This window comes from Impatiens glandulifera, chromosome 8 (genome assembly GCF_907164915.1).
Source record: "Impatiens glandulifera chromosome 8, dImpGla2.1, whole genome shotgun sequence".
In the NCBI taxonomy this organism is placed as follows: Eukaryota; Viridiplantae; Streptophyta; class Magnoliopsida; order Ericales; family Balsaminaceae; genus Impatiens; species Impatiens glandulifera.
This window is the reverse complement of record NC_061869.1, coordinates 788,544-815,504: the sequence shown is the minus strand read 5'-3', so window position 1 is coordinate 815,504 and position 26,961 is coordinate 788,544. Positions and strand designations below refer to the sequence as shown.

At 31.1% G+C, this 26,961-nt stretch overlaps 6 protein-coding genes across 6 annotated transcripts; 1 reads left to right on the top strand and 5 right to left on the bottom strand.

The window, feature by feature from the left end:
* Positions 1–2,541: 2,541 nt before the first annotated feature.
* Positions 2,542–7,007, bottom strand: LOC124911858 (receptor-like serine/threonine-protein kinase ALE2). Its single transcript, XM_047452390.1, has 11 exons — positions 6,912–7,007; positions 6,747–6,815; positions 6,435–6,504; positions 6,169–6,360; positions 6,010–6,081; positions 5,593–5,688; positions 5,385–5,483; positions 4,917–5,288; positions 3,927–4,595; positions 3,615–3,858; positions 2,542–3,413 (listed from the first exon to the last, which is right to left on the bottom strand). Exons 4-11 carry the CDS (start codon positions 6,335–6,337, stop codon positions 2,759–2,761), a joined length of 2,376 nt encoding a protein of 791 aa, XP_047308346.1. The 5' UTR covers positions 6,338–6,360; positions 6,435–6,504; positions 6,747–6,815; positions 6,912–7,007; the 3' UTR covers positions 2,542–2,758.
* LOC124911596 (extensin-like) lies at positions 6,416–6,999 on the bottom strand. The gene is made up of 4 exons (XM_047452098.1): positions 6,912–6,999; positions 6,747–6,815; positions 6,578–6,668; positions 6,416–6,512 (listed from the first exon to the last, which is right to left on the bottom strand). The coding sequence occupies exons 1-4, from the start codon at positions 6,997–6,999 to the stop codon at positions 6,416–6,418; spliced, it is 345 nt and encodes a 114-aa protein (XP_047308054.1).
* Positions 7,008–7,012: 5 nt separating the features above from the next.
* Positions 7,013–8,291, bottom strand: LOC124911859 (proline-rich receptor-like protein kinase PERK9). The gene is made up of 4 exons (XM_047452391.1): positions 7,802–8,291; positions 7,541–7,618; positions 7,336–7,449; positions 7,013–7,155 (listed from the first exon to the last, which is right to left on the bottom strand). The coding sequence occupies exons 1-4, from the start codon at positions 7,878–7,880 to the stop codon at positions 7,013–7,015; spliced, it is 414 nt and encodes a 137-aa protein (XP_047308347.1). The 5' UTR covers positions 7,881–8,291.
* An 8,803-nt stretch (positions 8,292–17,094) lies between these two features.
* Positions 17,095–19,740, top strand: LOC124911594 (cytokinin dehydrogenase 3). The gene is made up of 5 exons (XM_047452095.1): positions 17,095–17,710; positions 18,432–18,559; positions 18,633–18,899; positions 18,985–19,253; positions 19,342–19,740. Exons 1-5 carry the CDS (start codon positions 17,095–17,097, stop codon positions 19,628–19,630), a joined length of 1,569 nt encoding a protein of 522 aa, XP_047308051.1. The 3' UTR covers positions 19,631–19,740.
* A 1,851-nt stretch (positions 19,741–21,591) lies between these two features.
* Positions 21,592–23,415, bottom strand: LOC124912143. The gene is made up of 6 exons (XM_047452707.1): positions 23,176–23,415; positions 22,654–22,930; positions 22,432–22,553; positions 22,166–22,330; positions 22,002–22,095; positions 21,592–21,922 (listed from the first exon to the last, which is right to left on the bottom strand). Exons 2-6 carry the CDS (start codon positions 22,740–22,742, stop codon positions 21,733–21,735), a joined length of 660 nt encoding a protein of 219 aa, XP_047308663.1. The 5' UTR covers positions 22,743–22,930; positions 23,176–23,415; the 3' UTR covers positions 21,592–21,732.
* Positions 23,416–23,720: 305 nt separating this feature from the next.
* Positions 23,721–25,575, bottom strand: LOC124912142. Its single transcript, XM_047452706.1, has 7 exons — positions 25,465–25,575; positions 25,130–25,248; positions 24,973–25,055; positions 24,710–24,831; positions 24,429–24,593; positions 24,266–24,359; positions 23,721–24,178 (listed from the first exon to the last, which is right to left on the bottom strand). Exons 1-7 carry the CDS (start codon positions 25,496–25,498, stop codon positions 23,989–23,991), a joined length of 807 nt encoding a protein of 268 aa, XP_047308662.1. The 5' UTR covers positions 25,499–25,575; the 3' UTR covers positions 23,721–23,988.
* Positions 25,576–26,961: the final 1,386 nt, after the last annotated feature.

Here is a 26,961-nt window from a genome sequence, read left to right as displayed (position 1 = left end):
GTCTTTTTTATACCATCACCGACCAATACGAGGTTCTTAAGATCGACAGGAATTATAATTTTCTCGTAATAAACTCCCGATTTAACATAAATAACATATTTCTTGTGGTTGGACCTTTTCCATCCTCTCAAATCAGTTATAGCCTCGTTTATAGTTTTATATTTCCCAGTTCCGTCCTTGGCCACTTTAATATCCGCCTTGAAAAATATTGGTTTTGATGTCCTGTTTCGGTTTCCATTAGGTAAATGTTGTCTAATATTGTGATTGATGACTTTTTCCGACCAATATTGGTTAACTGCTAGGGAATTCCTTATAAGAGCCGTGATGTTGTTGTTATTGGATAAAGGATTTTGGCCGACGGAATGTGAAAATCCTCGTTCGCAAATGAGGGTATTCGTGTAGGCAGCGCTGAGCCATGTTTGTGTATCGGAATCTGTGTGATTGTTGGAGATGTCTAGAATGTTATGAAGATGGATGGAGGCAAGATTGTACAGATTAGAACAATGAGACCATGTTTCCTTCTCTATTGTAATGTTGCAACGTCTAGCACTCGATTCCAACACTTTTACGATTTCGCCAACTCTCATGACTTCGATCGCGGCTGTCTTGATCATTATTCTTAGGAATTCTCGGTCCTCGTTTATAACGAGGTTTTTGAACTGACTAAGGTGGTAGAGACATTCTTCCGGATATGGTACTTTGTTACACCAACATTTTATGCCATCTGTTGACCTGCAAGATTTTGAGTAGGCTAGATTCAATAAACACAAAATTAGAATAAAGAATGAACAAATAATATTAATTTTAGTCGACATAATATTTGAATGTCTTTTCTTCAATTGTACTGATATCTTTTATTGTTACTTATTTATAAAATTTCAATTTTTAACAATGAAATAAAATTTTACTAAAATATGACATAATTAAGTAAATGCATATATACAAATTCTAACATTGAGATTTTAATTAGATTTTATTTGATGTGGTTTCTATCTCCTAATTAAAATTTATCTAAGAAATTAATGTTGGTCAAATGTTATCAACAATATCTAATTTTTTTTTTTAAAATCTAATAAGTTGTTTACTTGTTTATAAGATAAGATTACATATTTAGGATAGGTTTTAACTATTTTTTTCCAAAGATAATATATTAATGAAATTTCTTTATCTTTTAATACAAAAATAAAAATAAGATTACATGTTTAATTAATTAGCAATTCAACCTTCCATTTATTTATTTGGATATGTGACGGATAGTATCGATTATATTAAGACATTAATTAACATAATTATAATTTTTGTTGAAAAAACTTTAGGAGTTAAAGATTACATGAAAGATCTCGTATTTTGAATGAAGCGTTATTTATAGTGAAAATTTAACGAATTATATGTGCATGAAAAAAATTGTATTCTGTGTTACGAAGAGATTGAAAAATCAACTCATTTACTTTTGTATTTTCGAGGGGTGACTAATATTTGGAGTCTTTTATAAAGTATTATTGGGATTCATTGGGTGATGTCCGAGTCTTTGGGTAGTTGCTGAGAAGTTTGGATTAATATGGCTAATATGACAGACTTACATAGTTGTGTTATCATCTCCATTATTTTTTAGTGGACTGTCTGGTTAGAAATGTCTGATACGTATCAATCATAATATTATTATTGTGACGTTTTTTTTATATTTGTTCAGAAAAGCAGTAAAGTGAAGTTGGAGAGTTAATTGTTCTTCTCGAGAATTTACGAGCTCGATAACTTATTTAGTACCGTTTTTTCTTCTTTTTTATGTCATGTTTGTCTTGTTCTTAAACGATTTTTTTCTTTTTTAATATATATGGATCTTTTTTTAAAAAAATAAAAAATAATAATTAACATAATTATATAATATTTATTAGAATAACTTTATTATTTATTTATTTATCATCTAATTAGTTTAATAATTAATTAAAATACTAAAATACTTTTATAAAATTTAATAAAAAAATATTTATCTTTAATTAACTTTTATAAAATTTTATAATATATATATATAACCAAAAAATAAAACCGAAAAATTAAAACAAAATTGGAAACAAATATGTCAAATCATATTTTCTTAAAAAAAAGGTCAAGCAATATTTTCTGAAAAATAAAATGTCAAAACAAAATATAAATAATAAATCAAAATCTGTCATTAGTGAATATTTTGGTTATTAATAGTTAAAAATAAAGGTCAAATGGAAGGAAATTGTTTTAAAATAAACTCACATAGATTTACACTAAAAATATTCCAGAAAAAACATACAAAAATAGTAACTTTCTAATTTATAATTTTTTTTAGATTGCTTACAATTTAAATTTTGATTTATGTTTCCCATATTATTGTATCCTAAAAATTTTAAATAAATCATCAAATAATTCTTTATAGTTAAGGTAATACTTCATAGAGTATGTGTTCCTACTTTTAAGTTTTTTTAGTGGAAATCTAACAAATATATTATACATATAGATTATCATTTTCAATAGTTTTAATTTATTTACCTCCTTTTCAATATTTATTTACAATAATAAAATTTTACGGACTCTTTACTCTTTTATATTAATGAAAGAAATGCAGTCCGTGGCACAAACATGAAACACTCACTACACAATTCAGGAATGAAAGAAACCAATATTTTTCCTAGTAAAAACAAATGGTTGGTTTCTTCCATTCCAGAAAATATTTAAGATTTGGAAATTCTTCATCAAATTGGATCGAAGAATTCCAGCAAGAAGTTCATCATTATATAGACGATTCAGTTCCATGTTCGCTCATTGTTCCACCCGATAATTTCTTCAGCTTTTTCCAAAGTCCCTCCCTAGTCCTTCCTCCAAGTCTCAAAGGACCCGAACTAGAAAATACACGAAACACCCCTGTATTCTGTCGCCCAAGCCTAACCGAATTATCAAAGATATCCGAGACAGTGAATCCCCTTTCTGCGTCGAGCCCAGAACAGTAGTTTGAAACCGGGGAATGGCAATATTGTAAATGATTGAACAACATGTCGGAGTTGCTGCTGCTTCTAGCAGCATCCATTTCGACTGACACAGCATCATCTTCACAATCGTTACACATTAGTTTCAGAGCCTGCACGACTTCACCCATGAAAGGACGATGAGATACCTCTGGCTGGACGCACATTGAGGCAATTGCAACCACTTTGGCTATGCTATCAAAAGGAAAATCAGGTCCTAGAGACGGGTCTATTATCGATTCAAAACCTTCTATTGTGGAGAGCATTGGACGAGCCCATGCTACTAAATTCTCTTGACCTGGCGGTTGAGACATGTCCACAGGTTTCCTACCTGTTAGAAGCTCGAGAAGAACTACTCCATAACTGTAAACGTCGCTCTTCACTAGAAGATGACCCGTCATTGCATATTCTGGAGCCACGTATCTGTTCAATACAAACAAAGAAGAAATCATTGTGATAACTTGTACTATCTCAATAGTGTAGTACCCCAACCAAACATGACTTTAATATACAAAATCGTTCTATAAAAGTGTCATGTAGCATTGTAGTGTGAGTAAATAACAATTATTTGCTTTTCTTTCAATGAAATGAACTTTGTTAAAAATATGTGGAATATTGACATACCCAAAAGTTCCCATAACCCGTGTGGAGATGTGCGTATCTTGTTCATCCATTGCAGATCTAGCCAACCCAAAATCAGATACTTTCGGCATAAAATCATGTTCCAACAAGATGTTACTCGACTTGAAATCCCTGTGTATCACACGGGGACTTGAATCTTCGTGCAGATAAGCCAATCCCCTCGCAGCACCAAGTGCAATTTTCATTCTTGCTCCCCAATCGAGAGGTGCAGCTTCCTTATCAACTCCTGAAAAGTACACAAGAACAGATTAAAGTGACCTCCACTAGAAAAAATAAAAACTAGGATCAAAATACCATGAAGATGAGATTCGACGCTTCCATTGGGGACGAGTTCATAAACTAAGCAACGAGCATTCTCCTCTGTGCATATACCAATCAATTTAACCAGATTTCTGTGATGGAGTCTGCTAAGCATCTCAACTTCAGCCAAAAATTCACGGCCTCCCTGAAGATCATCTCTCTTAAGAACCTTAACCGCCACTTTTGAACCATCTTCAAGTACCCCACTATAAACTTTTCCAAATCCGCCTTCACCGAGAACTCTTGAACTGTTGAAGTTATCTGTTGCTCTCTCTATATCTATCAAACTAAATCCCTTGGCTGATCCAGTGTAAACCACTAAACTAGATCCAAACGACATTGAAGCAGAACTCCGCATGCTTCCAAGTAAGGATGCACCAATCCCTGATGGTTTTGATGCAGAAAGAAGAGAAGCTATGGGAGTTAGCTTCTCTCGATTCTCTCTATCCTTAAACAATAAAATCCAAGCAAACAAACTGCATAAAACCAAACATAGGAAAGCGGACAAGACTATGATAGCAACAATGCTGCTGCTAAGCCCCTGCTTGTGATGCTGCTGCCCACTCACATCAACTCCTAGGGGTTTTGTCCTACCATTGTTTCCATGATTAGGCACACCATTTATGATGCCAGTGCTTGAAGGGGGAGGAGAGACAGGAAGACCTATAAGAGAGATATACAAATAGTTCCTTAATATGCTCAATTATCTTATCTTGTATCTTATATTTCTGTTTTAAATCTTGTTCTATACAAACAATCATGTCCTAGTCAGGTCCCTTTTCGGTTTTTAGGTAGCTTGAAAGTTTATTTTATCTATTAGGACCTGTTCTTCTAACAATTTCAGCAATAAAATTATCGTAACAGGTTTTTCTCCAAAAACAATGTCCCTTAACTTTGACGATTTCGAATGAGATTGTGAGTGTTACAAAATACTAGTTTCCATGTAGGCTCGTATATGTCATAGATTTAGGAGCAAGCACTTACCAGGATAGTGCACATAGAGAACTTCATAATCACCAAATAAAGAAGACTTCAAAACTATCTGCTTATTCCAGAATCTCAGATATGTCAGGAAAGCAGTAGTGTTGTCAAACTTTTCTTCTAGCGGCACCAAATCAATGAGAACAACAGTCTTTTCCTCGTCTTGGCTATCTGCATTTGCTCCCATAATGCGGACTTGGCTTTGTCTCATGAATATCCCGGAAGCAATTTCATCCGATAACTCAGCAACCGAAGGGAAAAACGTGTATAAAGAAACGGTTATGCGCAATCCAACTTGCATGGGCACGACACAGACACAAGGTGATCCGTGAACAGGATATGTTAACGGATCCGTGCATGAAATGGATGAACATTCTACAAATTGTAGGGAACATCATCTAAAACGATCAGATCATATCAGATCAAAAAAATTAGTATTCCAGTTTAGGAGAAGGGAAGAATTTTGTATACCTTCATTAGGTGGTGGAGGTGGTAATCCATGATATGTCAATGGTATCTTTGGACTTGGTGAAGACCAAGAAGGAGAGAATTTTGGGGAATGATGAAGCACTTCCAAAAGAAACATCATTAATAGGTTGCCCATCAACTAAAGAAGCTCTACTCTTCTTCTTCTTTTCAAATTTTAAAGACAACAAGAGAAAAGAATGTCTTAACTTACTTGTCTCTTTTCCAGATGGAATTGTTGGTGCTTGTGTACGTGAGATGTGAGCACTTGATGAAGGACGTGAGGAAAATGATGGAGAGATTGAAGAATCTGTTATGTAGAATCAACGTGTGAGGAAAACTGTTGGAAGATTCAATTTCTATCCTATTAAGAACGCCATGATTGAAGTGGGAGGCGTGCTAGCTTCCTCCAAAGAATAAACCCTCACAAGTTATAATTTTATAGAAGGCCAATGGGCCATTATTGCAAGCAAAGAATGTATCCCTGTCCCCCTTTCTTCTAAGTCACACCCATGATCTCACCCCATTTCTCTAATATCACATCCTCTTTTTGTTATCTTCAATATTTAAGTTATTACATAAGCCCTGTTTTTCTAAAAGTGGATTCAACTTCTCTGAAAAACTTAGCTACCTGCACTATCCTGCGATGGAGCATGGATCCCTTCAGCACTTCCTTGATGTGGTTTTGGAGGATATAGAGGAGCTGGATTCATGACAAAAAAGGAAATGTTAAACAAGAAGCAGAAACACGCAAAGATTGAGGACACCTTTCTAAAGAAAAATGACAAACCTCGCTTGTGTGAAGAAGGAAGTGTAGATGGTGATGGAGCCTGACTCGTTTTATTTCTCCTAACATAGCGGGGACTGAGTGATGAAATGTTAGGGGATGAAGCAGGTGAATGATAGCCTATTTCGGGAGATGATTTGGGATTAGTGGCACTCTTTGAGTGCCTGGCCATCTTGTGGCTGGAAGGAGCTGCAGCTACCAAACATATCACCAACTTAAAAAAATATATATTTCATAGAGAAACCACATCTTAGAGAGTTTCCCTATACCTGATTTTGGTGAGGGATGAGTTGGAGGGAATGGACTTATTGTAGGGGGAGGAGTTGAAGCAGCCGGAACCTTTTGTCCTGCAAGAGAATTTTAGATAACTGGCTCATACATAGATTTTTAGACTGGCATTTCATAGAGAAACCACTTCACTATACCTGATTTTGGTGAAGGATGAGTTGGAGGGAATGGACTTATTGTAGGGGGGGGAGTTAAAGCAGCGGGAACCTTTGGTTCTGCAAGAGAAGTTTAGATAACTGACTCATACATAGATTTTTAGACTGGCATCACAAATATATGTCATTATGTTGCACCTGGTGGTTTAAATGGAGATCGTACAGGGTCGGTTGCAGGAGATATGGTTGGAGGTGACATGAAGGGAACTGCAATTCATTGACAGACACTGAATATTACTTGTGATTCCAAAACGAGATCATTTTTAAACCAAATCGTTCATTATAGCACATAAAAAGGCACACCAGGGAGATTTGACGGAAATGGCCTCACAGATGGTGTATTATTTACTCCATTGGTTGGCGCTGGTGCAGGAGGAACTATATATGACATCAGCCGATACAGTTTATAAATGAATAAAGGAAAAGAGAAAGAAGAAAATGCTGAGAGGTTGGCCATAGAAGCCTGCCATACTTATTCGTGGTCCTGGCATAATATAGGGTTGGATGTTTGGTGGAAGTTGCGGGGAAAGGTGTGAAGGCAATGCAACTGGTAAACAACAAGAAAACAAATATTTTCTCAAATTTCAGAGAAGAAGATTGAACTGAAATCTGTAAAATTATATTATTGAATTGAGTTACATTATACAGTTTTTACATATTGGCATTGAGATTTGAGATCCTTTCAAACAAGACATCCATCCAATCATAAAAAGTGATCATTTTATACCTGTTGCTGGAGGATAGGTAGGATTCATAGTAATTGGTTCTTTTTCTTGATGATTAATCGGCGATAAGGCTGGTGCTGCTCCACGAATAGGCACAGGAGGTTGACTACTCGGTTCTATGGATGGTGGTGATTGTGAATAATAAATCAAGTGAAGCTGTCAAAGTTTTGTGATATTATCTAATTTTCATGGTTTATGGAACCTTACCATTTAGTTGAGATGCAGAAGGAGTAGGTGCATTTACCATGGTTCCAACTATTGCCGGAGATGGGGATGAATCCGATCCTGGTAAACAAAACCAATTTGAAGATTCAGCTTATCATTGTATCAAACACTTAATGTGCTAAGAATGAAAAACGCCAGTAATTTTATTGTAACATGTTTCTTGTTTTCCTCATTCCTTAATCATGCAGACAAAACAAGAATGAATAAAAATTGGTCGGTCTGTCTGGGTCATATAAAAAAAACCTGTGGATACTTGAGCAGCCAAAACAATTGCAGTTGTGAAGATACCCATGAAGAACTGCATTTTCTGAGACAAACCCATTCCTGAAAATGCGATCTTGAATAATCTGAATTAATCTCCTGAATGATTGAATGATGAAGATGAAAGAAAATGGAAGGAGATGGCGCAGTGAATAAACTAGAATAAGTGGTGACTTGAAGCAACACCAAATGGGGGAAGCTGTGAGATTAAAAAAGTGGTCCTGAAAAGTGAGAGAGAAGCAATGTAGAGAGGTTATGGAATCTCCCTGAAATTGGTTTGGCAAGAAGATGAGCTTCTGCAAGTACAGGACTTTGAAATTGGATGTGCTTTGACATTCCCATGTTCAAGATGAAAGGAAGGAGACCTAAAGAGTAGAGTAGTAATTAAATGGTGTATTAAAATCTTAAGAGAGAAGCACAACCAACAAACAACATTCACAGGCCATACTACCAAAAACTTACTCTTTCAGAAAAGAGAGAGAGAGAGAGAGGTGCTGTAACTTTGTGGAGGGCACATATGTAACATTAGTATGATTTTTCAAATAAACATATTATGCAAATTCACGTATAATTTTAGAATGGAAATATGGTAATAGGATAATGATAAATACACAAATTGATTAGCTCATGTATCATTTCTTGAAAAACACTATTAATGTTTTTTTTCTTTAGTCAGTTACATGGATCATAGGACAGAGATAAAAAGTTAAAAATGTTTGAAACTCATTTCTCTATTCTAGATGGCACTAAACAGTTTAAAAAATAATAATGTAGAAAACTGTTAAGGACAAAATTTCATTTCATATAATATTAATAATAAAATATTTTAAGTTGTGAAGTTTAAAAAATGTCGACACATAAAACCGGTACTGTCACTAAAAATAATTAAGAAAAGTAATAAAAAACTGGAAAAAAAAATTGAAAATAAAATAAAATTGTAAAGTATGAGAAACCGTTATGAGTAAAACTAAAATTTAAGAAAAGAAAAAAAATTCAAATTTTTAATCCCAAATAACATATCATTATATATCAATTTCTTCTTACTAATAATATGAAATGAAGTATTATTATTAAATAAACTCTTATTTCAAAAAAAAAAATCAATTAATACTAAAATGTTCACGTTTAAGTTTAAATAAGAGTTCAATATTGTACTAGTTTATTTTAAATAATAAATAAATCTTACTTTAAAAATTATTAATAATTTAGAGTTCAAAATTGTGAAAACTCATACACTTCAGTCAGAAAAACTAATTGTATCAGGTCATGAATTGTAGTCTTGAAATCAACCATAAAAAAATCAATTAGAGTTTGAAATTTGTTGACAATAGTTAATTAATCAATTTAGGGTTGAATTTTGATTATTTTAATGGTTATTATTGGACTCTTTTTCCACTCACTTTCTTATGTGTGTTGTTGTTGTTGCATGTGGTAAATAGTGTTTGACAGCTCAACTAATCTTAATTTGTCTTTAGATATGGGATTAAGTATTAAGACAAAAAATAGATAATTAAATTAAAGATGCTCTACATGTGGGTATCATTCATATATCCAACAAACACGATTCCATCTATTTAATTTAAGAGGAGCAATAAAAGCAACGAAATTGGGAAAGAAAGTATTGTCACGAATCTAACTTGTATAAAAGAAAAAAAAATATAATAAAAAATAAAATAAAAAATTGGCCATGTTATAAAAAATAGACGATTCAGTCTATATTCCACTCAAATGTTCCAATATGGCCATGTTCGAGATAAAATTTTTTTAAACATGATCATTTTGTAACTTTATTATTATTTTTTTAGACATTATATTATGGCAGACCATGTTGGTTTTGTGGTCTTATTTTTGTTGTATTTTCGTTACCTAAATTATTTCTTTTAATTTAAACCTATACTAAATAACTAATACAGTCAACCATCTTAATTAAGGAAAAAATAATACTTAATTACGTTACAAACTGTTTACCAAGATTTGGTTAATTAGAATGGAGATTGTATTCAAGGGACACCATTACGGAAAATAAGGGAGCAGCTCAATTATTTATTCTAAATGACAAATTAATTAATATTAAAAGGAATCAAAACCGACACTTTCTTTCTGTATTTATGTGTTCCTAATTGAGTATTTAATCATGCTTAAATCTATTTGGCATGTCTTCTATCTTTTCTTGAAATTTTAATACTAAATTAAAGACATAATGTTTAACTTTTCAAATAAACCCTCAAAAGACCAGACTTTAAATTATAGATTCTCAAAAGAATATACAAATTTGTCCAATTGTTTTTCCTCAAAGGACTAGACTTTAAAATATATATACAATTAAATTTTTTATTATTATTTTAAATAATCCATGCATTTTAAAATAACAGCATTTAAGCTTAAGGCAAAGCATGACATTTGTTAAAACTTTATATTCTTTTAACTAAAAATCTATTTAAAATAAATAATGGGTTGCAAACTCGATGCCCTAGACAATTTGGCCCATCAAAAGAAAATGTTAAACATAATGGGCTGTAGACTTCAATAAATTCCAAATAATCTGGCCCTAAGTCCGGATCCGGCCCAGAGAGACATCTTCTGGAGCCCATACTTTACAGCGCAAATAAGCAGCCTATTTATTTTATAAATAAATTGAGACAGTTCAGGGCCGGGTGAAATATTTATTGCCCCTTCAAAACAAAATTAGGGCTGCTGCTTGTGACTATTTCTTGAGTTTCTAGAAGATTATTTAAACTAATAACAAAATTATTAAAAACAAATGCTATAGTTTTCAAGAATTTGAATTACCATTCTTATTTTCTAATAGAATTTCAGTGTGGATAAGAATTGAATTAGGTATACGTGAATGAGACCGTCAGAAAACCATCCAAGTCAATCTCTTTACGTTTGATAATAGTTTCATTTTAGTTTAAAACGCTTTAAATTGATACTAACATTTTATATACATAAATAAAAGTATACTTTTTTATTTATTAAGATGAATTTAAGTAGAAATTCAATTTGTAAATAAGAAAAGAAAAGTGGTAATTCCATAGCCCATATATTTGCAAAAAAAATGGGTAAATTAAGTATCATAGACACCGCAGCCTTAAGGTTAAAAACTATTCATGTGATTAAAAGTGTTTTAAATAAATAAATAAATTACGTTACGTTTCTTTCTTTTAAGTAATTAGTGAAAACAAAAAGCAATATTAAATAAATATATTATCGTGAGACAAATGTGAAAAGTAAGTTTGGTCGCAAGAAAGCAATGCATTTTGGTGATAAGCAACCCACAGACAATCGAGTTTACGTGTTTGATTGACACCACACTTTTTTTTTTTTTTTTTTTTTTTTTTTTTTTACCATTCCTTTTTCACTGCCTCTCATAAGAATGATAGGATTATTATTTATTATCACCTCGTGTAGTCGTGTTAAATAAATATATAATGAACTTTTTTAAAATCTCAATTATGAGCCAGATTTGGATTTTGATAAAAAAAAAAAAAAAAAAGTTTTTTTTTTATTTGTTTATTTTTTTTATAAATATTTTATTGAGTATCGATTTATGAAATAATGTTGGGCAATTTTTTATATATATATATATATATATATATATATATATAGAATGTTAGGGTTAGGGTGTATTTTGATGAATTGATTTTACTTAATTTTTCCCCCAAAATCATTTTTTAATTATAATTAAAATACATGTTTTTAAATATTTATGACCAAACTAGGTTATACATTCTTTTCTCTCTCTACACGTTGCTTAATAATTAATTTATATTAAAAATTTAAATAAAAGATAATTTTGATATTTTAATTAATAGATAAAAAAAATTAATTAGATGATTGTGGTGATAAATTAATTTGATTGAGGTGTTGAATAGTTATTGGAATTTCTTTAAATTTTTATTAAATTAGTTTTATGATGAAAACCTAAAAAAAAATCCAATAACCACACTGCCCATCATCGAAGTCTTTTACTGTTTTTATTTTGAAAAAAAAAATTATGAAGATTATGATTACCTACTTTGATTTATATTGAGGATTATTTTTCATTGACAAATATAATTTATAATATTTTATTTTTGTAGGTAAGATTTTTGTCTATTATGTTCTATTATTTTGTGTGGTTAAATTGACTACTACAATTATGACTAGTTTCAATTTAGAGCTATTGAATATTATTGGAAATCAAAACTTAAGACATTTAAAATATAATACAAGTGAGAATTATATATATAATATAAATACTTGTTTCATTGTCACACTACTACTACTAATTAATAATAATAAAAACTGTAATTTTAAAGAATTAAAATATATTATGTGAGACATTAGATAGACAAACGGATAGAGCTAGCTAGCTAGTATGCATTTAAACTTTTAAGCTGGAATCGATGTGGAGGATGTACTATCGTATAATATGATCTCATAGAGATTATTATCCATAAATGTATAAACATTGATATATATTATTGTAATATAATGGTACTTGTGTTCTTTTTTAGACATCAAGAATATTTATGACACATCTAAGTGTAGATCTTACGGTACAAGATATAGATTCTTCATATTCTATCACATCATCAATAACAAGTAACTAGATTAATTCATCTTCAATTTCAACAAGAGTTTAATTATTAATTTCTGTGTGCAGATTATATATATATAATAAAAATGTGATATATAAGACACATGCTAATTCGAGTTAGAAGTGATGTGTATGTATGTATTATAAGAAGATAGAAATGTAATCTCTTGTCATTGTGTGACAAGTATTTGACAGACGTTATAAATCATCACTTGAGAACCCGTAAACTACAAATTCTTTTTTTACTGGTGGTTGGTGAGTGATAAAGTATGAATATGCGCTAAGAGAGCTAGACTAAAAAGATGAGTCTTTTATCTTTATTATTTTTGGTAGAGGTTAGATCGGAAAAATCAGTTGTATTGTTTGGGACCTCACGATGAAATTAGAGTCAATTAACTCATATTTATTTGTTTTTGTTTTTTTTTTGTTGCTCTTAAATAATTTCTATTAAATTAATGAATTTATTATAAAAGAAAAAACAATGAACAAAATAAATGACAATATAAGTGGAAGCAAAATTTAAAACTAATTGATTTAAGCTACAATTAAGCTTTTTATTTTTACATAGATTAAAGTATGGCAGATTTATCAAGGGACTTAGGTGGGTTTCAAAATAATTCAACAAAAAAAATATTTTCTAATTTAAAAAAAAATGACAAAAACTTATATTATTTGCTCATTTTATTCCTAATTTTCTTTTTACTTGCTTACTTATGTCAACCCAATCATTTTTCAAATTCAACTCCCTTAATTTCATAATTCCCTCCATTACATATATAATTATTCATAAAAATAAAACTATAGACATAAATAGAAAAACAAATCATCACTTTCACACATATATATATATATATATATATATATATATATATATATATATATATATATATATATATATATATATATATATGAAATGAATTAATTAAAATAAGTAGTAGGTGTAGGACATACACAAATAATAACTGTTGTATTTTGCTAATGGAAAAGGAATAGTGGGGAGGGGATGGACCACGTGATCTCGTGGGATATATATATGATCATATAAATAATAATAATAATAAATTTATTGTTAACACTCATTTACACAGCCTCTAATCTTCTAGAAGATCTTTTGTCTCTTCTCTAATGAATCTTTGACAATATTGTTTGCTATAAATTCTAATTTCTTTTTTCACTAGTGATTGTGTCTTTCTTTGTCTGTCCCAATCAAGGAAGTTATAACCATCTATATAAGTTAATTCTAATATTAAATATCTTTATTAATTTCACTTTAAAATTTGAAAAAAATCGTCTAGGGTGAGTCGACCCGATGTCGCTTGTGCTGCGAGGTCGACAATGAAACATGTTTTTTTTTTTTATATTTCTATTGAGAAAATATTATTTGGATAATGATTTGATGATTGTTTGGGTAATAACAAAAGAATATTCAAAAAATAAAAAATACTTTGGTTAAGATTTTGTAGAGATTCCTTATGAACGCATTAACTATTGATTTTCAATTAGACTAAATTAAATGTTGTTGATTTTATATCTTGTGTTTCATATATAATTCAAAGCTTTGAATGTACTTAGACAAATTAGGGTAGACTATTCTAGTCTGTGAAATCTTTAGGTCAAAGATATGATATTTGAAAATTGAAATGTCCATTTCAATTTTATAGTGTTATGGATATGGATTCTAACCAACTCTGATTTGATCTTGGATTTTGTATAACAAAATTATGTTATTTGAGTTTTTAATTGGTTTAATTATTAAAATTTCTCATTTTATATTTAAAATTTTAATAAAAATAAGATAATTTTAGTATTTTAATTTATGAAATAAGTTTGATGGTTAGCTAGAACAATTATGATGGGATAAAGAAAAAAAATTATAAAAATTAAAAGAGAACCCAGAAAAACCTGGATCAATTTAGCCTTAGCCTTATATTATATTATATCATTTAGTCTGAAAAAATCTCAAATATTACAAATATTCAATATGCAGTCAATAATTTAAAAATAAATAGCTAGTATATTTTTTAATCAATGCATTTTGAAGATAGTCATATAATTGGAATTCAATCTGCACGATATAAACACAATAAATGCCACTATGGAATTTAATGAAATTGTCTCTTTAAAAAAGTTACATTAATAAAAAAAATAATAGACATATATGCATGGCTTCATATGTTGTAGAATATTTGTACAACCCCATGTGATATCTTGTACTATAGTATTACATATATAAACGAGCCTTCATATATAATTCAATAATAATAATAATAATAATAAAAATATCCAGCAATAATAATATATATATGGTAGATCATGCACAAGTAATTTGTCATATATATAGGCTTATATTTATTATTTAGAAAAGAAAATAATAATAATAAATGTTTTGGAAATTAAATGCTATTTTAGGCATTGAATAAAGTTTAAATGGGCAATAAAAAATAAAATATTTTATTGTCCACCTTATTGATCATGGTCACAGCTGTCTTTGTCTTGCCTGTACTTAACAACGTTTTCCCATTAATCAATTTATTTATACCAACCGGCCATAACAATATGTAACATAAAAGTAAAATTACATATTTTTCTTTTTCGCAGGGGGCTAGCCTAGCTAATTATATACCTATAATAATAAAAAAAAATTGATGGACATGTAAGGATGTCAATTAGGGGTGGTTTTTTCCTGTTTGACCGGTAGTTAATCGGGAATCGAGAATCGGGAATGAGGCAGTAGTTAATCGGGAATGGGACGAGATCGGAATGATATTTGTGTCTTTCGCCCGATCTTATACGGATTCTGACTCGAACATTAATAAACACAATCAAATAATATAAAATCTCTAATATATTTATTTATTATATTTTATATGAATTTAAAGTTTATTTCTTTATAATAATATAAATTTTAAATACATTATAATATATATAATATTAAAAAATCTGTTTTTATAATTTTATTAATTTTTATTTAAAGATTATGATATAACGATGTCCCGCAATAATTCTCTAAAACCAAATGGAGCGGGGTTGACAGTAAAAAAAATCCCCAAAACATAACCGGGTTGGGATGATAAATGAATTATCCGCCCCAATTCTCTATTGTCATCCCTAGGTATATGATAACATATATAGGACATCAATTTCAATGAACTACAATATAATTTAAATCGTTCTAAACAAGAATCGAATCAATATTATCCGAGCCTTAGCTGCCTTACTTTTTTTTATATGAATTTATGAATTGATAGAGAAAATCAATATAGGCGGGAGTGCAAGTTGCCAACCATGCATTTGATCTAGAAGATAGACAATTCTAAGTTGTTCACAAAAATGGAGACATCATGGGTATAGTAATTATAATTTATAGCATAGTTTTTGACTTTAAGGTATATATTAAAAAATATATATATTGAAGATCTTAGCATGAAGAAAGAATCTGGTTGATGTCTCCCCTAACCACTTGAATGCCATTCATTAACAATATATATTGCCTTGATTCATATATAAGATTTCCATGAAAGAAAAATAAAAATCATTTATACATGGTAAACTTTCAAATATTCTTTTCAAACCTTACCTAATTCTCACCACTTTTCTTCCCCAATATTGCACACCATATATATAAATTAACCCGTCTTAATTATTATCAAATCAAATTAAATTAAACATTTTTCTAAGGTAAAAGAAACTCAATCTTAATTAGGGATGACAACGGGGCGGAAAATGTATTAATCATTCCCGCCCGGTTTTTATTTCATTTTGCCCGTTCGATTTTGGGAAATCTTTACGGGATACCGTTAATAAAATATTTTAAAAAAACAAAAAATTATAAACAAAATTATATAAACAAATTTTTTTTTGAAATTTTATATTATTATAAAGAAATAAACTTTCTACTCTTATAAAATATATTGAATAAATAAATATATTGGTGATTTAATATATTTAATTATGTTTACAGTGTTCGGAGTGAGATCGGGGCAGGCGAGACACACAAATACCATCTCCGTCTCATTCTCGCTCGGTTTCAAGAAAAAAACGTTTCAAACGGGACAATTCAATTTGGTTTTCGTGGAGCAGTTTTAAATTATCATCATTAATCTTAATTAAGCAAATGATACCAATTAAGTAATAATCTCTAGAAAACTTTATTATATATATACTAAACCTTTATGTATCAAATAGTAGTTTAGTGAATTTTTATTCTAGCAAGTGCAACTTTATTTTTAAATTTGTTTTTTTTCATTAAATTCTTTAATTTTTTTTGATAATGTTAGAGAGAGCGACGCTGGGGTCGCGACTCCACAACGACCCATCACCTGACAGCTACGTGGAAAAAATAAATCACGGTAAGAATAAAAATTATATTATGTAATCGTTAGGAGAAAATTATATTCGAAACAATAGTATTTTTTTTCTTTTTTTAATTTTTTTCTTGCTAGCTTGAAAGACATATAAATAAGATTTGTGTAGACAACGTCGTACACTCTAACAGTTTGAAATAGGGTTTCCGTGGCGTAAAGAAATTTAAATCATATAAATAGTGTAAAAGTAAACTACTTTTTTTTCTATACCGTATCTTTGAAAAATCACCCCCATGCAATAATATTCTCTCTCTTTCTCTATCCATCTATAAATAGAATAATCTTCTATAAATAAATATAAATCTTGTTTCCATTCCCTCTCTATATCAATGGTTAACAACTCTTCTCTAAACCCTTCATTTTTAATTATCTTATTCATTCTAAGCCATTTAATGTCCATGGCCCAAAAAATCAGTAACTTTCTCCCACGAGAGTTACTCTCACTAGATATTGCAAACCGACTTCGTCTAGACGCCAATGCAATAGAATTGGCGTCTAGAGATTTCGGTAAGATTGTTCGAATAAAACCAGCCGCGGTTCTTTACCCGATATCCGTCGAGGATATTGTGGAACTCGTGAGATTTTCTTACGAGTCCGAGACTCCCTTTGGGGTGGCGGGAAGGGGCCGTGGTCATTCTGTGAAAGGGCAGGCCATGGTCCATCAAGGAGTGGTAGTTGAGATGACTTCTTTGATGCATTTTGGAAATGAAAACAGAGTTAGGGTTTTAAAAGATCCTGATTTTGGATTTTGTGTTGATGCTGGTGGTGAACAATTATGGGTTGATGTTCTTAAGGCTACAATTCAATATGGGTTTGCGCCAATTTCTTGGACGGATTATCTTTACTTGACGGTTGGCGGCACTTTATCAAATGCTGGAATTAGTGGTCAAACTTTTCGTTATGGTCCTCAAATTAATAACGTCATTGAATTAGACGTTATAACTGGTATGCTCGATCTTTTCCTTTTGTTATTGCATACTAAAAAATATTATGTCTCAAATATAATGATATGATCAGCATATAAAATATGTCATAAGAAGATCCAGACAATATCTTCTAGGAATTCATTTAATGTTGAGTATACAAGAATTCCAAAAAAAGTGCGATTAATTATTATTTCTTTTTTAGGATTACATTTCTAGTTTTAGGTCCACCTACTACTTGATTGATTGAGGTATATATATATATTCTTGCATGTCGGTTCTAAATACAATTAAAAGTTAATATTACTGTTATTTTTTTACAATATTCATTTCATTTAAGCAATAAGGACCAAAAAAAACATTAAAGTTATCGAAAATCCCATGTAAAGATAATAATTGAACCTATACCAGGATGAAAAAACAGATTAAAAGTAATCTAATCTAGCTTTGTACTAATTAAAAGTATATATCAACTAATATTCATTGTTTTTTTTTTACCATGATAGCCAATCCAAGAATTTGAGTTTATCTAAAAGAATAACAGATAAAACGAGTGAATAAACATAAATTTCACCATATTTTCTATGATTTATAGAAACAAATAATGAATTATATTGAAAAAGTTAAGAAATTTTTACGCAACATAAGCCAACTTGTCAATATATAATTGTAATGAATTCTTAATTTAGTATTTTAATTTCATAGAATGTGAATTTGATCTTAATTTTTGTTTATTTGAAAAGGGAAAGGAGAGCTTGTGACATGTTCAAAGGAAAAACATTCCAAGCTCTTTTATGCAGTTCTAGGAGGGCTTGGTCAGTTTGGGATTATAACAAGAGCAAGAATTCCTTTATATAAGGCTCCAAAAAAGGTACCCACCACCCAATTTTTTTTTTAAATATTAATAAAATCTGGATAAATTTATTTTATTTATTATTTTGTAGGTGAAATGGGTGAGAATGTTATACCATGATTTCTCTGCCTTCACTAGAGACCAAGAGCAGCTCATCTCCATGAATGATGGATTAAATTATGTAGAGGGTTCTCTAATAATGGATAATAGCCCTCCAAATAATTGGAGATCTTCATTCTTTTCTCTAAATGATCAATCAAGAATCAATTCATTGTTAGCCCACCACAAGATTCTCTATTGTTTGGAAGCTGTCAAGTATTATGGTGATGATCACTACTCCACCAATACAATCAATGAGGTTCAATTTAAATTTAACATATAATTTTCGAAGAAAAATGTATTTTAATATTTATTTTGGAATTTCATTTGGTTAATTTTAATAGGAAGTTCACGTGTTGCTAGAAGATTTGAGCTTTATTGACGGGTGTATCTTCAAGAAAGATGCATCTTACATCGATTTTCTCAATAGGGTGCGCATAGGCGAGCTTAAGCTACAAGCACAAGGTCTATGGGATGTCCCTCATCCATGGTTAAATTTATTTGTACCGAAATCGCGTATTATGGACTTCAATGAGGGTGTTTTTGTCAATATCATACACAAACAGAGGAAAGCAACGGGACCTCTCTTAGTCTACCCAATGAATAGAAACAAGTAAAAAAAACTCAATCAATCAATCCCCCTTCCATCTTAATTAATTAAATGATCAAACTTATTTATTTGAATTGTTGATGAATTTCAGGTGGGATGATAGGATGTCGGCTGTCATACCAAATGAAGAGATATTCTACACTATTGGATTATTGCATTCGAGTGAGGATGATGATTGGGAAACTTTGGACAATCAGAATAAAGAAGTGTTAGATTTTTGCAAGAAAACTGGAATTGAAGTGAAGGAATATATTTCGACTAAAAGCAGCAAGGAAGAATGGATTCGCCATTTTGGTTCGAAATGGGAGGCTTTCGTCGAGAGGAAAATTCAGTCTGATCCGAAAATGATTTTGTCGCCGGGGCAAAAGATATTCAATTAATTAGTTTGCATGTATCATTCCTCATTGTAATATGGAATCCAAAACATGTTTGTGGTGTATGTAGTCATATATTAAATTTGGAAGAAATTAATGTTAAGATTTAGTTATTCAAAAATCTCATAATCAATTAAACTTTTTATTTCTTTTCGAAATAGTGGTTTATTGGCATAGGGTAGCCTAGTTGTCCTTGAACCTGACTTTTATTTTATTAACCGACTCTGACGGATATCTCTATTTCTATATTTTTTTACTCATACCAGACCCTATATCAGACATTTGAAAAGTCACCTTAAGCTAAGTCAAAATTGAGAGGTATTAAGTTTGAAGAAGTCACCAAACTAATCTTATATAAGGCGCGTTAGATGTTTAAAAACTCGTGTTTGTAATTTTCTTTACTCATGTTTGTAGATTGATTCATTTATTTTTCTTTTAATTATCAAATTTAGAGCTAGTCTAGAATGAAGAAACGAATCCATGCCATTTTTTTTTTAATGTAATGCATAAGTCGTTTTCCAAAAAAATATTATATATACTTTCTAATATTAATATAGTTAGGTGCAAGGTTTCGAGTTTTGATTTCGCACATTCCCTTCCTGATCTCAAACCTTGAACATGATCAGGTAACATTCTCTCCCTCCTCGATCTCAACTTACCACGATTATCGGATTATTATCGGGTAGACAAACATAGAATGATGGGATTTAAGTTGGGATGGAGGCTCATTATGAGCTCGTGCTGGTGATGATGATTATGATTAGGCCGTAAAGCTAGTTTATAATGGGAACGGGATTTATTTATATAATTCACACGAGGGGCTACTATACTCAAGATATGACGTTAAAAATTAATTAATGTCAAATTATTATATATAAAGCTAGCTACTCTCAAAAAACATATCATTATTATGTTTGAATCTAGTTTATATTGGCCGCAGGCACCCCCCACTTTTCCTAATTTCGAGCTAGCTAGCAACAATCATTATTATTCTTTTAATTTCAATTACCTTTTATTTTAGAAATGGTATAATTATTTAATATCAAGCAACCTCCAACTTGGTGAGAAAGGTTTTGGAAAAATTGAAAGAAAAATAATATACATATATATAGGGATGGAGTCCGAAAAATTAAAGTTATACATATCTTATTTTACATGTGACATAACTCCATTATTTAAAAAAAAAAAAATCAATATAATTTTACTGCTTTTTTTATCTAATTATTAAAAAAAATACATTTATTTACTCACTTTTTTCAAAATTTTATAGTTATTTATTTAAGTTCACCTTAATTCTTTTTACTCAAATTTTTGGATCTTATAATTAAAATGTTATTTCATATAAATTAATATTCAAATGAGATATTTAAAAAAAAATTAAATAAATTTAGAAATTTGCTTAGGTTCCAACCCATATCTGAGCAATAATTTATTTAGTGGATTTTTATTTTGTTAGTAAAAATATATATTTCAAATAATATATTTGTGCAACTTTTTGAGTCAATTGTCTTTTTTTCTTTCTCTTATGTCTTTCTATTATTATTATTATTATTTAATTTTTAATTTTTTTTTATGTAATGTTTTGCTTAAACTATACCAATTTATTATAAATATGGATAATTTTTACTATCACATTTAAATTAGAGAGGTCTTAGTTTGAATCGAACCTATATATATATTTGATCTCTTATATAAGATTTGTTGACCCTTTAACTATCATGATTTAATTTACCTAAGTTCTGAGGTAAAAGTTCAATGATTGTATCTTTTTTTTTGGTGAGTTTGTTTTGAGGTGGTCAGTGGTCACAAATGTGATTTCAACTGAGTAACAGATGAATAAACCTACCTGCTCATTTTTGCACAATATACCAGACTTGCGAAACCACTCTTTTTCGCATGAATTTGGTTAACAAAACATTTTGAGCATAATGAAATTAAGCACAAACAGCAGAGAAGATGGGAAATCATTAAAAGGAAGCGGTTTTGACTCCCAGCAGATGATATTGTTACAGTTAATTCAATTCATTCAATAAAATACAAAAGAAGGTAAGTTGAGTTTTGACAACCAATAATTATAACTGTCCAGTTGCAGGAAATATGTGTGGATCTTAATTACCTTTGTGAAAGCCTTCTTTTATGAAAGGAACAACAATTGCAGCCAATTCTGCTTGATGTGAAGTGTAACAATGATCGGCTCCTTCTACAATGCATAACTTATGGTTTGGTATGATCTTCGCAAACTCAATGCCATCGTCAATAGGAATAATTTCGTCTTCAGATCCATGCGCTGTCATCACTCTGTACAACATATACACATATACAAGATTATTGTACATGACAAAATTGGAAAATATTTAAACAAAATCGAGCAGACTACCTTGTTTCTTTACTAATGTTAAGGCTAGCTTCATGCATATTTGTGTTCAATCGGTCCATCAGACTTTCCTCAGTCACTCGATATAAAACCTCCCCTGTGAAACGAAATTAATCCCATGTCAATTACACAAGGAAGAGAGCCGAGATCCATCAATCAAACTTCACCTGCTTTGTTTTTAATATCTATATATCCATCCTTCTTGATTTTTTCCAGAAATTCTTTTCCCAATCTTTCTTCCATGCCTCTATCAAGCTTATATCGACCAGAAACATTCACAACAGTGGGAATATCGTGATATTTTGATGCATACAAGAGCACTACATTTCCTCCTGCATCATTTCATCTTCTCAATTAATTGGAAACTCTATTGATTTCATGAGCATTTCTTTACAAAGTATAAGTAGACTGAGAGCTTAAGTCGGATAAAAACCTTTGCTGTGACCAAGAATTGTACTTGCTTTACGGTTTCCTCCATTGAAGAACTGTACAACAGATCGCAAGTCCTCAGCTTCTCTCCGATAATGACCATATTGAAATGTCCCCTCACTTTCCCTAAAAGAGAACAGAGTATAAAAGGGGAAATTGTGGATACTAAAAACCAAAATGTAAGATGAATAGTTGGTTTTACTCTCCATATCTATAAGCTGCTTACCCATTTCCAGAGAAGTCAAAACGGAAAGAACTGATACCTTCTTCTGCTAAAGCAACAGCAAGATTACTTATAGTTGTGGATTCCTGCATATAGAAGACAATGAGAGAGCCACATGATGATTGTAGAAAGGAATAGATTCAAAAGAAAGACAATTTAACCTTTGAGGATCGAAAACCATGACACAAGATGACAAGCTCATTTGAACCTGTTTCATGTAATATGCCTACAAGCTTCTCTCCATGGGTATTTGGAATTATGATTTTCTGTTGATTCGTTACTGAATTGCAAAAAAAACATTGAAAGTGATTAAACCCGTATTCTTGTTTTGTCAAAATAAACAGAATTCACATTCATTCAACAATCAACCCTAGGTTCGATTTGTATTGGCACGATTCCGATTGTCTCATTGTCATTGGTAGCAGATCCACGAATCCCAATTCGATGAGATTATGTATCTTAGATTGAAACCCACATTTTATACAAGCGAGAAAGAGACAAAATAGGGTCATGATATTAATATACCTGAAGTAGTCAATCCTCCCACGTTTTTGGAATCGGACAGAGCCATCTTGAGAGTTGTTCGGATTGTGTGGCTGCGTGAAGGAATGAAGCGTAGCTGCGGATGGCGAAAATCAGAAGAATGTAAGCTCTGAGTAATGAAAGAATGGAAATTGAAATTAAGAGTCCCCATTTAATGAGATAAGAAATCAACTTGACGGACCACTGACTTCTGAATCTGCTGGCTAGTGTTGATGATAACAAATGTGTTACAGAAATCAATCTTAGTCTAATGTAAAACACTTAACAAGTGCTCTAACCGAGTCACCCACAAACACTTAACAAGTGACTCAGTTCGAGCCACTTAACAAGTGACTCAGTTCGAGCCACTTTGGAAGGTCGGGGATATCCACATATTTTGCGCTAGGCTAAAAGAGATATTATTATAGATAGAGTTGTAGTAACTACTAAATTTTATTTAATGAAATATCTCTGAATATTGATTTAGACGATATCATGTTTTAAAACAATAAGTTTGTACATAAAAAGAATCTTAAACTAAGATTTACAATGATATAGAGACAAAGACAAACCTATTCTTACAAGGGAATCCCTCTTACAATAATTTGATTGATTCAATAAAATACAAAGGAAGGTTATGATTTGAGCAGCATGAGGTCCCTTTTTGTGCATGGGGTAAGCTGAAGAGCCATCCAAGAACGGAATTCCTTGTGATGGACAGATGCAGCGGAAATGGGTCATTATGGTTAGCCGATGCAGCATGTGTTGTATAGCAACCGTTGTTGGCTTCTATTATGCAGGAAAGAAGTTCGCATCTTAATCACCTTTCTGTAGGCAATCTTTAATGAAAGACACTACAATTGCTGCCAATTCTGCTTGATGTGAAGTGTAGAAATGATCGGCTCCTTCTATGACGGATAGCTTATGGTTTGGTATGATCTTCGGAAACTCAATGGCATCATCAATGGGAGTAATTTCGTCTTCAGATCCATGCACTGTCATCACACTGTACAACATACACATATAGAAGATATTGATCCAACATTTCTATATGACAAAATTGAAATTTAACAAAATCGAGCAGAATAGTGACCTTGTTTCTTTGCTGATGTTAAGACAAGCTTCATGCATATTTGTGTTCAAAAGGTTCATCAGACTTTCCTCAGTCACGCGAAAGTAAACCTCCTCTGTAAAGAGGAGATTAATCCCATGTCAATTAAGGAAAGAGATGGCCGAGATTATCAATCAAACTTCACCTGTTTTGTTTTTAATATCTATATATCCATCCTTCTTGATTCTTTCCAGAAAGTCTTGTCCCAATCGTTCTTCCATGCCTCTATCAAGCTTATATCGCCCAGAAATATTGATAACAGTGTTAATCTCGTGATACTTTGATGCATATAAGAGCACTACATTTCCTCCTGCATCATTTGCCTTAAAAAATGTTAAAAAAAAAATTTGTTAATAGCTTTGAAAAAAGGAACTGGATTAACACTGCATAAATTATGTAGGCCGAGCGCTTAAATCTTACAAAAACCTTTGCTGTGACCAAGAATTGTACTTGCTTTAAGATTTCCTCCATTGAAGAACTGTACAACAGATCGCAAGTCCTCAACTTCTCTATGATAATGACCATATTGAAATGTCCCCTCACTTTCACTAGAAGAGAAAGTAGTACAAAAGGGGAAATTGTGCATCTTAAGGGATGTTCATCTTATAATATCATCAGAAAAATCCAAAAAAAATAAAGAAGTTAGATGAATGGGTGGTTTTACTCTCCATATTAATAAGCTTACTTACCCATTTCCAGAGAAGTCAAAACGGAAAGAACTGATGCCTTCTTCTGCTAAAGCAACAGCAAGATTACTTATAGTTGTGGTTTCCTGCATATAGAAGACAATGAGAGAGCCACATGATGATTGTAGAAAGGAATAGATTCAAAAGAAAGACATATAACCTTTGTGGATCGAAAACCATGACACAAGATAACAAGTTCCTTTGATCCAGTTTCATGTAATATGCCTACAAGCTTCTCTCCATGGGTATTTCGAATTATGATTTTCTTTTGCTTCGTTACTGAATTGCAAAATGAACATTGAAAGTAATCAAACCCATTATCTTGTTTTGTCTAAATAAACAGAATTCACATTCATTCATTCAACAATCAACCCTAGGTTCAATTAGTACTGGGCACGATTCGTAACCGATCCCACAATTCCCATTTCGATGAATTAACATATCTTAGATTGAAAACCACATTTTTATACACTGAGCGAGAAAGACACAAAGTACCTGAAGTAGTCTCTGTGGAATCGGACAGAGCCATCTTGAGATTTTGGAGGAGACCGTATCTGGGGAAGGCGATAATCAGAAGAATGTAAGCTCTGAATTGATTGATGAAACAATGGAAATTCAAAGTAAGAATCCCCTTTTTTAGTAAACCCTTAATCCAAACTTTTTGCTGCTCTTTAGATTCGGTATAATTGTATTAATAGTTAGATTATAATTTGTTTCTTATCATTAAATTTTTAATTGTTTGATGGTTTAGTGTCTAATTTGTAAGCGAAGATTGAAGTAGAAGAATGATTTATTATATTACATGCATTTTTTAAAGAAAAAAAATTATGGGCTTATCAAATAATTAATGTTACACAGGTTCGTTTTAATTCAATTCGATAAAAAGTATGGTATAGAGAATTTTTCGATTTTATCATCGTTTAATTTTTTTACACTGTTTTCTTATTTCTTATTTGTTTCTTTACTACTTTTTAATGTTTGAAAGCATTTTTTGATTCATTTTAATATAAGTTGATAAAGGTTATAGAGAGATTAGAGCAAAACTCTAATTCTCTTTGAATCTTAGAAATCATCGGAATTCGTCGTCGGAACTCGCTGTGCAATCGCGTGTCGTGCATTCGCCGAGTTATGTTGTGCAATCGTCGTACCATGCATCTTCGTGTCGTGCAATCGCCGTGTTGTGCATTCGTTGTGCCATATTGTGTCGTGCAATCACAAACATCGTGTTGTGCAATCTACGTGCCATGCAATTGATCTTTCTGCTTAGCATCGATCCTGATCTCTTGGAATATTGAAGAATTCACCATCGATTGTTGTGATCATCTTTTAGGGTTTCTCTACTCTCATCATCAAAACCATTCATCTAGAAACCCTAGTATTATTCTTGAACTTTTTTTTTCAGAATATATATAATTGGGAATTTTCTCCAATAACAAGATCTAAAAATTCTTTTGATTGTATTTGTTCTGTTTTCTTCTATAATGAAGAAAAAAAAAATATATCTAAAAAAGTAAGGGAGTTCATTATGAAGAAATTAAGAATGTTGCAGAAAAAAAGATTAAGATGATAGTTGATAAAATTATCTAAAAAAGTAGGAGGAAAGCAATGTTAAATCAACAGATCCTGCAGAAATTCTTGTAGAAAAGAATACAGGAAAACATAGCAACAAAGAGGGAGTATGGAAGGTTGATTATAATGAAAGAGCTAATATGTTTGGTCTTAAAACCAGATCACCAAACTCATGATACATGCTAAGAATGGAGAAATCACAATCAGTAAAGAGAAAACTCAACAAATAACAGTACAACTCAATATTCATTATCTTCATGACTGAAATTTGCTGAAAAAAGTAGAATATGAGGAGATAGTTGAATGGTTAGTTGATGCAATGAAGGAGCTGATGAAGGCTCCCAAATCTAAGACCTACACTATCAAGAGTAATTCAACATGGAAAATCAACGAGGTATGGAAAAATAAAACAGATTTTTTTTT